This window comes from Apus apus, chromosome 12 (genome assembly GCF_020740795.1).
Source record: "Apus apus isolate bApuApu2 chromosome 12, bApuApu2.pri.cur, whole genome shotgun sequence".
Classification (NCBI taxonomy): Eukaryota; Metazoa; Chordata; class Aves; order Apodiformes; family Apodidae; genus Apus; species Apus apus.
Window position 1 is genome coordinate 7,856,930 of NC_067293.1, and position 16,245 is coordinate 7,873,174.

At 43.0% G+C, this 16,245-nt stretch overlaps 1 protein-coding gene across 1 annotated transcript in view; it reads left to right on the forward strand.

The window, feature by feature from the left end:
* The window catches only part of GPR50 (G protein-coupled receptor 50), a 40,209-nt gene extending 26,747 nt beyond the window's left edge, over positions 1-13,462 (forward strand). The window contains exon 2 of the mRNA XM_051630136.1: positions 9,023-13,462. Within this exon, the coding sequence (XP_051486096.1) occupies positions 9,023-9,891 (869 nt within the window). The 3' untranslated portion in view covers positions 9,892-13,462. The remainder of the gene's footprint in view (positions 1-9,022) is intronic.
* Positions 13,463-16,245: the final 2,783 nt, after the last annotated feature.

Genomic DNA, 16,245 nt, shown 5'->3' on the forward strand with positions numbered 1-16,245 from the left:
TTGAAGTTAACGTGGGCTGGTTGAGCTCGTCTCTGTGCTCGTGTGGCTGGTGTGTGAGGATAAACACAAGGACATCAGCCTGCACTTCCTACACATCCTGAATGGGAATTAGGCAGCTGCTTAACATCACCTAGTACCACTCCGCAGGGATTTTCGGCAGAATCATAGAATGGTTTGGGTTGCTCCAAGCCCCACCCGACCTGGCTCTTAACGCTTCCAGGGATGGAGCACCCACAACTTCCCTGGGCAACCTGTGCCAGTGTCTCACCAACCTGCTCCAGTGTGTCGCTAAGAGAAAAAGGAGGGTAAACAGCTGGAGTTTGGAGGGTGGCACTGGTAGCCAGGGTGTCAAGTGGGAGTTTGGGTACCTGGACTCACTCTCCTATGGCTGTGAGGGGTTTTATTTAGACCCTTCCCAAAGACCTGCTGTCTCCCGTGAGAAGCTGCCATAGGGAATAGGTACCATCAGCCGTGCTGTCCTTGCAGAGTCAGATACTGCATCCAGTGCCACGGGCTCAGCTGGCCCTGGTGGAGGTGCTGAGGCTCCCTCTTGCTGGGTGCAACTTGGAGCAGGACCTCAAGGGCTTCCCCCCTCCGTCACTTGCTCTCTATCAGCCTTGCTGGGATGAAGTCTGAAGACAAGTGGTGTTTCCGAGCTCATCTTTATCCTGAGCATTTGAAAATGATACAGGGAGGAACCAAGTTTTTAAGCTGCTTGGCTTGCCATCTCACAGCCTTACTGCAGGCTGTACGTTTGATCTATGCTAAGTGACAGGAGTTTGGGGCACATAACCAGAAAGGGTACTTTTTAGCACTGAGAGCCAGATCAAGACCACCATTTATTCTTCCTCCATTGCTAGCAGATCCAGTTGCCATAATTGCATCCAGGAAAAACATCATACTAACAAAACCTAAGTCTAGAAATCCAGAAGAATTACAGGGTTGTGATTTTCCCTCGTGTGAAGGATCAGGACTTCCAGGAAAACACAGAAAGAAGTTATAAAAAGGCACCAGAATGAACAGAAAGTAGTATTTTTAAAAAAAGTTGAAAATTGTTGGAAGTAGGTAATATGTAAACTTTACATAATTTCCCCAGTCTTTGTAATATCTTTAGATAATCTTTCTGGGAAGGTGTACCTCAGCTGAGTAAGACACGTTAGGATTAATGTGGAGGAATAGGGGGGAGCTTTCCAAACAGTGTTTCTCTGGGATGGTCTAAAAACTGCTTTTTGTTTTTAAAATACCTGAAACTCTGAAGATGGGGAAGTTGCTCTGCACTGGTCCCAAAAGAGAGCCAACCTCCTTTTGAAGGTTCAGAACAAGATGCAATTATAATTTATGTCCAGCTACTATCTGCATCACACATTGTTTCCAGTGTAATGGTGATACATGGAAAGATAATTGGTCTCTAATTTCCAGCCCATTTCCACAGACTTCTGAGCTCAGATATGACTTTGAATCTGGCTGGCCTTAGGCAAACAAAAGTTTTGAACCTCTGGGATGTAAACGCTGCAAGTGATTGTCCTTCACTGCTAGAGCAGCTGAAGGCATGGCTCAAATATGTTTTTGACACCAGTTCAATTCAAAGGTCATGACCTAAAATGAAGTCTAAATATCCAGTAATCCAGTCCTCCACCTGGCAGTATAAGCAATTCCTTTCTTTAACCATCAGCCAAAATAATACATGGTGTGTAACAAAATAAATGTAATTCAGGTGCTGGGGAGCTGGTCCCTCCTACTTCAGTAAATACTGAGAGGTTTTTCTCCTCCTCCTGGAAGAAAGACTTTCTCTCAGGTCTAGAGGGAAAGGTAACTTTTATGCAGCCATGGCAAAGTGTTCAAGGGCAGGTTGGATGGGACTTGAAGCAACCTGGTCTAGTGGGAGGTGTCCCTGTCCATGGTATGGGGACAGGAACTAGATGGTCTTTAAGGTCCTTTCCAACCCAAACCAGTCTATGATTCCATCATGTACTAATGAGATGGCTAATGAAGCTTCAAGTTGTGGTGCCAAAACATCTGATCATGAAAGGGCACTGGAAGAGGCTGAGCTTGCTTTGCAGACTGCCTCCTACTCTGCATGGAAACAGGGCTGGCACAAGGCAGGGAGCAGCACTAAGTGCCCACGGTTTTCCTGTAGGGAATGACATCAGTAAACCAGGTAATGGTTGGTAGCCCAGAGCATACTGCTGTTCTCTGGCCATGCTATTGTGCTGAGAGATCTCAAATGACTTTTGCCAGGAAAAAGTTAAATTTCTCAGGAATTTTATGCTTTTGTCTAGGACCTTCATGACGTCCTTAAATTGGATATTTCCATGTTTTTTAACCTTTCATCCTAAGGATGCTGTGGGCTGGCAACATCTCCTGGCTGGTCTGTTCATTACCCTTTGTATCGTTTCACGTGGCACAGTCAGGATCTGAGGCCAGCTGGCACCCAACTGCCTTGCCTGTGTGACTGCAGGAAACCATGCTTTATCCCCCTGATGGAATAATGATAATAGGTAATTGATTGAATGCTTTTTCCTTACTTTTGTTTTTTCCTCTCTTTGATCAAAGTCCCTAAATACACCAATGAAATCCCCAATTAAAACTTGTGGATTGATGAATCGAACAGCAGATTTTATTTTTTTTCTGTTGCTTGGATCTCAGGGAGCGTTTTTCTGATTTTTACTTGTGCTTCCCTGTCCAGCATTTCCAGTTGTCAAACTGTGGTATGGGTGCATCAGATACATCAGTGCTGATCAGAATGCTGAAAAGAAACAACAGTTACAGAATCCCATAATTTTTTTGAGTTGGAAGGGACCTTAAAGATCATCGAGTTCCAACTCCTCTGCATTGGCAGGGACACCTCCCACTAGAACAGGCTGCTCAGAGCCCCATCCAACCTGCCCTTGAACACCTCCAGGGATGGAGTCCCCACAACATCTCTGGGCAGCCTGTTCCAGTGTCTCACCACCCTTACATTGAAGAATTTATGCCTGATCTCTAACCTAGATCTCTCTTCTTTCAGCTTAAAACCATTACCCCTTGTCCTCTCACTGCAAGCCCCTGTAAAAAGCCCCTCCCCAGCTTTCCTGTAGACCCTTCAGGTACTGGAAGGCCACTGTGAGGTCCCCCCAGAGCCTTCTCTTCTTCAGACTGAACAACCCCAACTCCCTCAGCCTGTCCTCGTAAGAGAGGTGCTCCAGCCCTCGGATCATTTTCATGGCCCTTCTCTGGACACGTTCCAACAGGTCCACATCTGTGTTTTCTTACGTGCCATTTTGTTGCTGTATGTTTGGTGTTCATGGTGCCCTGGAAGCCAAGAGTGTGAGCAGTGACGTGGGTCGTGGCCCCTATAGAAGGATGGTTCTTGATGCTCTGATGGGGCAAACACTGTCTTCCCCAGAGTGATCCTTTAGAGTTGGTGATGTAAGGAATGCTCATCAGAGTGATGGCTGCAGGATCAGGATCCCTCAACATCTACAGTATTGTCAGTTGTCTAATTACAGTGGTTAATTATCAGTATGGCTGCATACACTCAGTGGTATCTTTATATTGCAAAAAGAACAAAATTGATCTGAAAGTTTTTTCTATGAGCTGCCACTTAGTTTGCACTTCAGTCTAACTTGGAGGTTAGTGAAATACAAGCAAATGCACAGCAAGTGGCAGGTAAAAACAAATTAAAAAGGAGACTATCAAAGCTAATAAAGAGTCTTGTTGCATGATGAATAAAGCTTTTATGACTATCTTTTTCTTGGGGCAAACAGTACGTTTTGTTTCTGTTTTGCAGTGAACATAAGCTTTGGAAGGTTAAATAGAGAATATTAGGTTATGTTCATCAGAGCCTTGCTTTACAGTCATGGCCTGTTACATTGTTTACCTTATTATATATATATCTCTGAGACTGACATGAGTCTTAATTCCAGTTTATCTCCTTGTAGACATGAGCCTGTTAACTTTTTCATAAAACCTGAAAAATTTAAGGTGCTTTTTATTATAAGTCATAAATAGTAAGGTGTCACCACGTACACATCAGTCACCCAGGTAAACTTTTAGCTTTGTGGTTTTGTGTATCTAAGCAGTTTTTGTCAGTATGTTTATTTTTTATGCCTGCTGTTCTACAACTGTCAGTTATTCTGGCTGCAGCCAGACAGCTGCTGGGACCTGATCTCACTGCAGGGAAGAGGTGGGGATGGGAGGGGGCTGATCATGCAGTGACCCCCCATGGCACTCATGTCCATCATGCACGTGGGCCAGCTGCTCACCTGCTGGGCTTGAGGCTGTTGTATGTGGGTTTGTTTGCCCGCAAATGCTGTGCTGGGCACTGACTATTTGGGAGCAACTCAGATGCCTGCAAGGTGTCTGGCAGGAAGAGGCCAAGCCCTGGGCAACAAAACCCTCTTTCCTCCTCAGCTGGAGCTGGACTCTGCCAGGTGTGCAGATGTTGATCTGTAAAACTCTGGTTTGGTGCAACTCCTGATGCTCAGGACATTTCGGTTTCAGCACTGGGTTTGTAGATAACAGTATTAATTTCAGGCTGCATTGAGCATCTGTATCTTGTTAACCTGAACCAAACATAGTTCTGTAATATTTCAGCAAGGAATCTGAGTATAAGAGAGCTTTATAGGGATAATAGAGATCAAGGCTTTTGGCTGCTTGCTTTGGGCACTCTGGGATTTATAAAAATAGCCCATTTTCAGAAAAATATTTTACCACTTTTTTTTTTTTTTTTTTCCTCTCCCTTTCAACACAGCTTCTAGGTTCAGGATACCTAAACCACAGCCCATCTGTCCTCAAGGACAGCCCACGGCTGCTGTGTGGGAACAGCATGGAGAGGCTAAATCTCTGCAACTGAAGCTTGTCCACTGAGGGATTTCCACCAGTCTCTTGAGGCAAGCAAGGCCAATGACCCTTGTATTTGTACAGAGATGCTCAGTTAATTTGTAGAACAATTATGTCCTTTTGTATGAAAGTCACGTGCTGCCTGAGCAGCCTGCCATGTAAGACCTTTACGTATGTGGTTTATTGATTTGCAGTACTCATTGTGGTATTTCCACCTTCCCTAGTCCACCAGGCCTTGACAATAAGTCCTCAGATAACCTGTGTTGTTGGATAATCCAGGCAAAACGAGAGGCAGGACCACCAAACTGCTGGAGTACAGGAGCAGGCTGTTGGAATGCAGGAACAGGATTATAGGAGTATGGGAGGGAGGAGGGTGGCTGAAAGGTGGGAGCACTAGGGCAGAAGATGTTCTGGGATAAATTCCCTTCTGTACTACTCACACATGTTTACAATAAGCTCTACTGCTGGGCTTCAGGTTGTTTTGTGATTGTTTCCCTACCCCAACAATTTATGGATTACACTGTGAAGAGTGTATCACACCTCTATAATCTATAGCTTTGTGTTGGACCTCTGTAAAGTGAAAAATTTAAAGTTTTTCTGAAAAGGTGGCCAGGTCTGTATTGCCAGTATGTTTGTGACAGACTTGCAGTTCTCCACAGTTCATGCTCCTTCATGGATGACTCCATAACTGGGGGACAGAGCACAATGGCATGAGAGCCAATTTATAGTAAGTAGAAGTTAACGACAGGATGGTAAATGTAGAAAGCTAATGAGGAAATATAGTCACATGCCCACAAAGAGAAAAAGATATATCTGAAAATAGTATCACAGAAGTGGATACTTTTAAATTTGAGGCAAAGTCCTGCTGGTATTATTTATGAGCAGGACTCTTGTCTTATAGTGGAAAAATTAATACATAATATAGTGGAAGTCATTGGCAGAAGACTGCTCTTTACCTTCCCTAAGAGCCACACATTAGATGGCTTCCCATTTTGCAATGGTTTTGAGAGTGTGGGTCCTATCTCATCCTACAGAGGGAAAGGACATGAGTCTTTGGCCACAGGGCCCAGGACATGGTGGTTTCATAGCAAACCAGGGATTGTGAGGCTAAAGGAACTTTTAAAACCAGCCTGTTACTATTCAACAGGGTAGTGTTTAACTCAAGGTACTCTAATAATTAGCTAGCAGCCAGTGCCTACACTTTGAAGGGCATGTTCTGCCTTGGGGACATGTGATTTGCTCCCTCTTTTCAGTACTCAGTTGTTAAAAATGTCCTGATTTTAAAGACTGATTGGCAAGTGGCTATTATATGGGTCTGACCTTCATGTTCATCTTTCCACAAGAGAAGTACGAAGTTGGCTGCATTGCCAAATAAAATGGAAGATGGGTTTGCTTCTGTGAAATGGTACTGAGGGAAGCTTTTGGATCAGGGGACCTGACAGCCTGCCGGGGTGATAGGTGTTCTAGCTGATAGGAGAGCCAAGGCTGTGAGGTGAAAGTACAGATGGCAGGTTTGCCCTGCAAGCAAAGGAGGAGATTTATTAAATCTTGTCTTCATAAACCCATCTCATTTTCTCCCTGCTGGAGCAACACGCAATGAAGTGGTATCAAAATAATACACGTGATATTGTGCACTTGGATTGAATCCAAGCTACTATGTCCATCCTGTGAATATTAATTTCATAGATTTTTTTCCCCCCCATATATTTTTACTTCCTTGCAACTACTCAAGTTAGTGAAAAAAGACTGGCACAGACTGCTCATTTCTCCCAGCAGCTGGCAGTGATGTGAGGCTATTAATTTTCCCTAAGATTTTGCTAAGCTTTGGATTAAATCCACTGATGTGCTGTCTTAAGTAGGAAATATCCAACTTTGTTCTGCTTTGCCTGATTCAGAAATGGGTGTTGAATGTGGCTGTCATTTATCCCCAGCAAATACAGATGCTTGCTCTCTGCCTGTGTATATACACATGTATCCAAGTGGGACAGGTCCAGTGAAGAGGGAGGGTTGTGGTTCCATCAGTGGTGTGTGTCTCCAGCACCCTCTGGAAGTCTCCTATATCAGGTTGCTGATATATCTCTGTTTTGTTGTCTTGAAAATTGTTATGGGAAACCTTTCCAAAAGGAGATTATGGTGCTAGGGAGCCATTTTGCTTTTTGTTGAGGTGGCACATTTTTGATTAAAGGAATACATGTTTTGCTACACAAGAGCATTCCCACTCCAGGGTGCCTGTGCGAGCACTAAGCCTGACCAGAGGGTGCTCTGCCCTTGGCACTGGGCATAAACAGAGCTAATTATATTGGGACCAGGTTCAGTGCCTGCATTTTAAACAGCTCTAAGTAAAATATTAATCAGCAAAAAAGCAGCACTGAGGCACAGCAGCCACAGAAGTTGTGTGCTGTGGTAAACCTTTCTACATGAAATCTCTCTCTAAAAAGATTTCAGCACTTCACATGACCTCTGCTAGTGTTTATTTTAAAATGACGCTTTGTGTCATCTGTCTCAGCTCCACACTGCCCTGGGCTGTTCTCAGGTCTGGACTGTTTTCCAGTCAGCATGAAGTGAACTCTGCTGCCTGATATGAAGTGTTGACTTGCCCTGATAGTTTTTGTTGGCAACAAACACAGCAGTGAGGCAACTACAGTGGCTACACAGCCGTGATTTCTGCCAGTCCTTGGGTGTATTTTCCAAGTGCTGAAGCCAGAGACATAGCTGAACTGAGATCTCGGAGCCCTTTCATGGATACTGCAGTAAAAGATCTCTTTTTAGTGCGTTGGTTTTTGTTTTTCCTATAATCTGGTAGACAGCAGGATATGAAGGTTCAAAGAGAAGGTGTGGGTGTGATCAGTGGCTGGGATCTTGCCTGTAGCACATAGGGGGACAGCTGTATCCCTTAAATACTTAATTTAATACTTTAATACTTAAATGTATCAAGCACAGCCTCTACTAGTACTCAGTAATATTTTCCTTCCTGCCACTGTACATATAACCTGAAGGTAATACAGGTAGGAAAACCAACCACTTTTGTAGTGTGCTGTCCTCTAACTGCACTGCTCCAACTCCTCCTGAAATGACAATTTGTCTAGTTATCAAAAAGCTAACTTTTGACAGATGTCTTTTTAAACATTATAGTTGGTTCTGTAGTTACACCAGTTCTCAGAAGACATCCAGGTCCCTTTCTTAATGCACATTTCTACTCTGACTGGAAAACTGAGCAGAAAGTCTGTTTGCCTACCTAAAAAATGAGCAGTAACTGCTGTTAGGAAGTCACTGGTTGCCTGGGTCATTGGTGGCTGCTCCACACGGTGGAGTTGACAGGTGTTGTCCCACACAATGTGCCATTTTCAATCCAACATGGCTTAAATTATTTCATACTTGCACAGACGCTTGTCAGCTCTCTTAATTTTAGAGCTTAAGTGGACAACCTGCAGCATATACTCTGCAGGATGGCTGACAGCAGCTTATTAATCATATTCCCTACCCAGATGGCGTAGGAGTGATTGACCTTCCATATTGCACTGGACAACTTTAATCTGAAAGGAAGAGGAAAACATACCAAATAAGATAAGCACATAACGGCTGGCTGCACCACAGCTCCTGGAAGAACACACACTCCTTAGCATGAACACGGCAGAAATTCTGGTGAAAATATACTTGTTCACATGCAAAAGACCAAAAAAGACCTTTCCCATGCAACTGCTGTCAGTGCCATGGATAAACCACTGAAAATTTTACCTGCCTGCCCCAACTCTTTGGCCCATGATGGTCAGACCTTGTGTAAAGTGTCACTATGTGATGTTATAGAAAGTATTGTGTTCTATATAGTATTTAAAGGAATGAAATTCTCTGCAGGGCAGCGAGTGCTGCCTGGTGGCTACAGTTGTGCTGGCTGATTAACAAGGAGGGCAAAATCCTTTTGTCCTACACAACTTAGAGGAACACAGGAACCTGACCCACAACTATAGCTGAGTTAAGGGTAACACTCCCAGTTTAGAATTTTCTCAAGGAATATGCAGGTTGATCCAGCCTACTCTCCATTGCTGTCACCAGTAGAGCAAAGTCTTATTTTCTAGCATTTCAAATTCCAAATGGAGGGTAGAGTGAATCCTGTGAGAAAAATTAGGCCTTAAAAGGAGTTCTGAGTTGCAAGTTGTCTATCTGGACCCATGCTAACCTCTCATGATCTCTTCTTTTTTTGCAGGCAACATCTTTGTCGTCAGTTTGTCTGTTGCAGACCTTGTAGTTGCAGTTTATCCATACCCACTGATCTTGAGTGCCATTTTCCATAATGGATGGACCATGGGAAACGTTCACTGCCAGATAAGTGGGTTTCTGATGGGCTTAAGTGTCATCGGGTCCATTTTCAACATCACAGCAATCGCAATCAACCGCTACTGCTACATCTGCCACAGCCTCCGGTATGATAAGCTCTTCAACCTGAAGAACACCTGCTGCTACCTCTGCCTGACCTGGATACTCACAGTGGTGGCAATTGTGCCAAACTTCTTTGTTGGCTCCTTGCAGTATGACCCCCGGATTTACTCCTGCACCTTTGCCCAGACGGTGAGTACATCGTACACCATCACAGTGGTGGTGGTTCACTTCATTGTCCCACTGTCCATCGTGACGTTTTGTTACCTACGGATCTGGATTTTGGTGATTCAAGTCAAGCAACGGGTAAGACAAGACTGCAAGCAGAAGCTCAGAGCAGCTGACATCCGGAATTTCTTGACTATGTTTGTGGTTTTTGTCCTTTTCGCTGTGTGCTGGGGACCGTTAAACTTTATTGGCCTTGCTGTTTCAATTAATCCTTCAAAAGTGCAGCCCCACATTCCAGAATGGCTTTTTGTCCTGAGCTATTTTATGGCCTATTTTAACAGCTGCCTCAATGCTGTGATCTATGGGCTGCTCAACCAGAATTTCCGGAAGGAATACAAAAGGATACTGCTGACACTCCGGACTCCCAGGCTGCTCTTCATCGATGTGTCCAAGGGTGGGACAGAAGGGATGAAAAGCAAGCCATCTCCAGCTGTAACAAACAACAACAACCATGCTGAAATACACCTATGAGCTGGAACAGTACTATTTATTCTGGATTACAGTTGTATATAGAATATATCAGAGCCTTTCTATGTGTGCGTTTCACAGCTGGCGTTGCTGGGCCCCTCATGCAAGGGAGGAGTCTGCTACCATTTGTGCTTAGTTATTGCTGTGACATGGAGGCTTTGAGTAAGGATTTTTCAGAAGGGAAACGACTGATCTTCATACATTGATTTTCCTATGTCATCTCTCACTGTGTGCCTAATTAATTGGTTTGGTTGCTTTTGCCACAAGCATGCCAGTACCCTCGAGAAGGGAAGCATTCAGAGTGCATGGAGAAATGCAGTTATGCTTGAAATGCACCCTCCAAGAGCCAGCAAAATCACCTTGTATTACAAACCAACCTTTCTCCCCTCCTTCTGAATTCTATCTTTTTAGCATCAACATTACCCAAACTATAGCAAACAAGGTGTAAGCTGCATGACTTTTAACCTTTTTATTAGGTAACAATATTAGCCAGCAGGCATACACACAGGCATGATGACTTCCACTGTGTGTGTGTTTGGTTTCCTTTTTCTTTTCTCTTAGGGTTTAGAAGCTAGCCTGGGCTAGATGAGAGGCAGGCAAAAGCCAGACCTAGTGAGTGTCTGATACACTCATTTTAATTGAATATCTACAGATATTAAGTACCCTTGCACTCTTCTTCCCAGGCCATGAGTAAAAGTATAACATATGACATAATCTAATTGCAGGAAGATACTTGGAGCCTGATTCTATTTTAGGCAGTATCCTGTCGTGGCCAGCATTCATTCCAAGTACCTTTCAGAAGTCCCTGCTACAGAGACATCACAAAAAAGATGAACATAGTGGAGTCCCATCCGTTTAATGCAGATGCTGGCTTTTAAGTTCCAGTAATATTTACACTTGCTGACAAAGGGGGAAGGAAGTGTCTGTTCTGTTTTTGCCCACCACACAACATGAATTTGATGGGAAGGAAAAAAGAAGTGGTGAATTTTTTTTCCATTTTATCCTTGTACAGATTTGTAGTTAATTCATGGAGCTGGGAGAGGAAAGCTACTGAAGCATACTGATACATCAGTTTTCTGTTAAAACCTGAAATCAGTTGTCTTTGTCATCAGAAACGATGTCCTGATTGCTGGGAAGGCTGGTATCCCATTAGAAACAAGCACATGGGCAAAGATAGAGCTCTGTCATGAATGGAGTGTGGAGGTGGTTTAATTGTGTGAATTCTATAAAATCTACAGGTAAAACTCCCCTGGTGCAACTCTGCCTTCAAACTAGGAAACCTGGCTTGGTGCTGGTGGGCTGAGAGGCACAGTGGGTGCTGTGCAATGGAGAGGAGCAGGTCTGAGCCCCATGGCTCTGAAGAGGAGAGGTGAGCCCAGCTCCTTATCAAAGAGTGCAGTCTTCCCTGTTTGATCATAGCCAAAGCAGGACTAGTTGCCAGGGCTGAACCCTGAAACACTGAGAACCAGACTTTGCAATAGTGTGTGTGTGCCTAGAGATGAAGGTTTCTGGGATTTACAAAAACCCTGAGCAGACTAAGTGCCTAATCCTTAGTGAAGTTAATGAGTCATTTGCGCATTGCTTGCTTAAAGCAACTTGTTGATTTTTTTGAGGGAATAGGAGTAGAGAGAAATGAAGCCCCCTTTATGAAGTGGGCCAAAAAACACTGAGGGCTCATTGCTTCACACAGTGTGTGTGCTGCCATATGGTGAAGGTTTCTGCAGAGCAATGCAGGTCTCTGCATTTATAGGGCACCCTGGCACTTCATGAAGTTTCAAACATGAACATCTCAGCCACTTGAGATGATTATTGTTTTAAAATGCACGGCAGCCAGCCTCCCATAATAGGAATTGAGCTGAGTTCTCTTTTGGCCTCTTAATCTGCACAAGCATGGCCAAATAAAGGTATTATAACCTTTAGAAATAATGTGGTCTGTTTGCCTTCCAGCAAAACCAGTCTGGATGAATTAACACCATTCCATGCAAACAAAATAATTTTGAGTCAAACTTGGATAAGAAAAGCATTGAGGAATCCATAACTGCAGTGAGCATTTCTTCCATCATGCCAAGGATATGTCCTGTGTTCTGGGATTTGTCTTCAAAGTCTTGCAATTAGCTACAACAATGTTAGTTAGAATAGCATTATTTAAGCATCTAGCACCAAGCCAAATATACTCCTTTGAGACAATCATGAAGAATCTTCTACAGGTTTGCCAAATGTCTCAAATACCCCACAACTGGGGTTTCATCTTATGGATCTTTGTTTATTTAACTGAATGGTCAGTGAAGGCAATGTGGTATTTTTTTTTCTTTAAGCTTGTATTTGCACTATTTCTTATTCAGGCTCCAAGGTAACAGCCAGCGAACATTTGAACCAAACCAAGTAAGCCAAAGAGGTTTCAAATAGGCAAGCTGTGGGAGCCTCTGCTAGCACCTGGTAGGAAGGGGAGCAGCAGGAGCACGATAAGGCATTTCCCCAGGATGTGCGGAGTCACTGCTGAACCAAACCATGCAAAGTGACAGGGGGTTCTGCTCATCTTCTGCTGTAGGGTCTGAGCCCGACTCCTGCCCAGGTCTTTGCAGGAGACAGGCTAAGTTCTTGCTGCTCTGGGGTGGGTCCCGAGCAGCTCCCTGCCTGTGCAGACCTTGCCACCACCCTGCAGGGTGGGAGTGGGTCTGTGATGGGCACCATCTCTCCATGCAACAGCAGAGAGAACTTGCCCTAGCACCACCTGTTTGGAAGTGCTTTGGGTGTCCCAGTTGCCCAAGAGCAAGTCCAGAGGTGGGGTGATTGAGTAGCCACAGCTGGGAGTCCTGAGCTCAGTCCTGCTGTAGCTGAGGTTTGCAGTATGAAACATAAAAAGCAGGGAACATGGCTTCACACAGAAAGCACTGTGCCATTTGCTCGCACTTTGATACAGAGAGAGTGTGTAGGGTAGGATAGATTTTTATACTGACTTACATTCCTGACTACCCAAGCAGCTCATTATTTTTATGTTAAGAAATGGGTAACAGGGTACAGAGAGTTTATTTTATTAACATTTGTTTACAGAAAAAGGGAAGTGTGTTTTAGACTTGGAATTCTGAGCAGTGAGAGTTTCCCTGTGGGAATCTAGCTTTAATCCAAATTTGAACTTTCATGGAGAATCTCACAGCTTAATCCATGCTCTGCCAATTCCATCTGTTGCATACCTGGCCTTAAGTCTCAGAAATAGTGTTGAGATCTCCTATAAACTGACTTTAAATCACTTGCTCTGATGGTGTTGAATACCTATTCTAGCCCCAAAGTCTAAAATTGTCTTAGTGATCATAAATGCATGGAGAGGCAGTATTACTGTGAGGGAAGATTAATCTCTTGTCACAAAGAAATACTTGTGGACGTTGCTTATGAATGTTGTTTAATCTATTTAAGAATAATGTAACCAATATATTTATAGATAAATATATATTGCATATGCTGTTTCCATTTTATCATTTGATTAAGAGTCCTTCAGTATACTTCCCTCTTGCTGTTTTTGTTCATGAAGTAGATTAATTCCCTTTGCCTGTTAAAACTGTAATAAATCTGCCATTGGACTGCTTAGTGATTTTTTTTTCCAGTTATTTTTTAATAAATATTTGGAACAAAAACTTGGGTTTTCTTGACTCCCAGAAAGCACAAAGAACTGACAAATGCAGCTGAATTCAGGGATACCTCAGCTGCCCGGTTCAGACCTGGAAGAGAATGATGCAGTGCACTCAGGTTATCTCAGCTTTATGTGTTTTTCTTCCACTTGCCTGTAACCATTTTCCAGATGCACTGTGATCTCCCTCATCAGGGAAGAAACTGTCTCTCTAGTGCCATGGGTCTCATTGCTGGTTGTCCTTTCAAGGCCCTTCACTTTCCCTGTGTCTATGTCTATCCATTGGATACTAGGGAAGCAAAGACACACCCGTTCCCTTGCCCTGCCAATTGCATTGCAGCTGGGAAGGAAAGCACAGCCAAGCTGTGGGTGTGGGAGCCAAGGTGGTCCCAAGGTAGGGCATGAGGTGGCATTAGGTTTGTAGGGGAGAGTTGTGGACAGAGTCCCCCTGGGCTGGAGGCATAGTAAGGACTGCCACACACTAGGTCTCTACTGAGGAGCTTTGTGAAGATGAGGGCTTTTGTATCCAAGATGTTTTTCTTTTTTTCCCATCTCTGTCTTGGAGCAGATTTTGCGGTATTGATGCAGCTCTTCAGACTCTGTAGGTTGCAGCAATTATATTTCCATGCTGGCTTGACTGGACCTGTTTTTTGGGGAGTCTCGGTGCCACTTTTGAAGCAGGGGTGATGGAGACCAGTTTTAATTTCCACTTGAGCTCTCTGTTTGTTTTTTCACACAGACCAAGGGCCTTATTCCTGTTCCCTAACCAGATGCCATGTGCAATCACAGTGTTAAGGTAATAGAGGCTGAGCTTATCCATGAAAACAAAAAATTGCTGGACAACCATGGGGCAGATGTGTTGAATGAACAAGCACAGTTCCTTCCATGACATCCCAGAGCAGTACTGCTACCTGTTTTGCTAATCTTTTCCAGCAGGCACTGGACTTGATCTGCTGCTCCCACAGTAAAGCCTGCAATGCCTGGTGATGTGACATGCTGAAAGCAGTGTTTATGACTGTTGTAGATCCCAAAATATCTGTCCAAGTAGAGCTGCTAGAAACCCCTTGCACAGACTTGTACCTGATATTTCTACCATGTGGAACTGAATTAATTGAACTGTCTGAAGTGAGGCAGTGTTATTTATTTACCTACTTGCCACAAAATGTAGTAGCTTGGAGATAAGATACAGCTATAAAAGAGGTGCAATCATTCAGTACCAGGATAAAATCTCACTCATGGTGACTATTTAGAGCTCAATATTTGTCCTAATGTCTTTACTTCCAAGCTTATAATTTATAACATGAAGCCAGTAAGTAAAGAGCTGCTGCATATGTATTTAGAATTTTATTGGAAAAATGCAGATTACTGAGCCTAATGCAATCTTTCTTACCATAAAAGCTCTGAGATAAGAAATGCAGAACGTGTTATTGCAAAAACTCTGTGATGGGATATGCAAATTTTTCATTGCTGATAAGTACCATAAAATTTGACTCACTCATGAACTACGTTTGTGAATGGAAACTCCATAATATTGTTAACTGAATTTTCATTTTGTAATGCTTGTTTATCATACCCATTATTTATATGCTATAAGTAATGCACTGTACAGCAGAGATAGAATTTACAGTATGGGGTCAGTTTAAAGAGCAAACAAGGTGGGTTTGCACCATTAACTGAAATATGTTTCTATGATTTCTCTCAAGCATGGTATCCTGATAAGGTTTTTAACTCAAATAATAGCTTCTAAGAGGACAGGGGAACGTCTTTTAGATTGGCAATGGCAATGGCTGTGCAGTCACAGCTTGCTTATATTACCTTTTAACTAGACTGAGCCATCAATCCGTTTTATAGATCTCCAGTTGAAGCTCATAATTTATTTTGTATATAGAATATTTTTTAGGTAATATATTTAATAAATTGCAATGTATTTTCTTCTGCATTGTCCTCCTCCTGTGAGCAAAACTTCTGAATTTCCCTGCAAGTAGGATTTAAAATAATTTCCTCAACTGTAAGCAGGTTGCTTTGCCTTGAGGTAGGTTTTCAGTGGTTTTAATAAGTGTGTAGGATAGAGGTATTAATGTGACATCAAAATACAACTATCTCCTGGCTGAAAAGTGGCAACTATTTTGCAATTAAAAAAAAAAATAATAAAAAAAAATGATTAAACAAAAGGCACAAAACAATTTTCAGGAAAAACATTGAAAAATACATTTGTGATTGAAATATGAGAGGTGTATTTGGATTGTACTTACTCAAACTGGGGCCTGGCCAGGACATTTAATGAACCTCTTAATATTACAAATGATCCAGGCATTTTTATGGCACTGGGATGCACAGTCAGCAGGGAGCTGAGTGTCTGGCAGTGGAACCCCTGCAGCACAGGTACAGGAAAAGGCAATACAATAGGTCAAAGTAAAGGAACTAGGGAAAGCCACCATGCCTGTCTGAAAATACTAAATACACTAATTTATTGGTGGTTAATAGAAAAGTTAAGATTTTTGCTTTTTATTGGGGTTTTCCTGTGCTTTTTTTTCCTTTTTTTTTAAATGAAACATGAACATTTCCCTTTATAACACTTTTGAAATATTGCAAAACACTCTCTGTCAACTTGAACACTCGTATGTTGTGGATATTTCTCCTGCTGTCCTTGCAGCACCCCAGCTACCCTGCAGCGTCAGCCTGGCATGGCTGGGGACAAGTAATTTCTCTCAAGCTTCTCCAGCAAGAGGAAATGG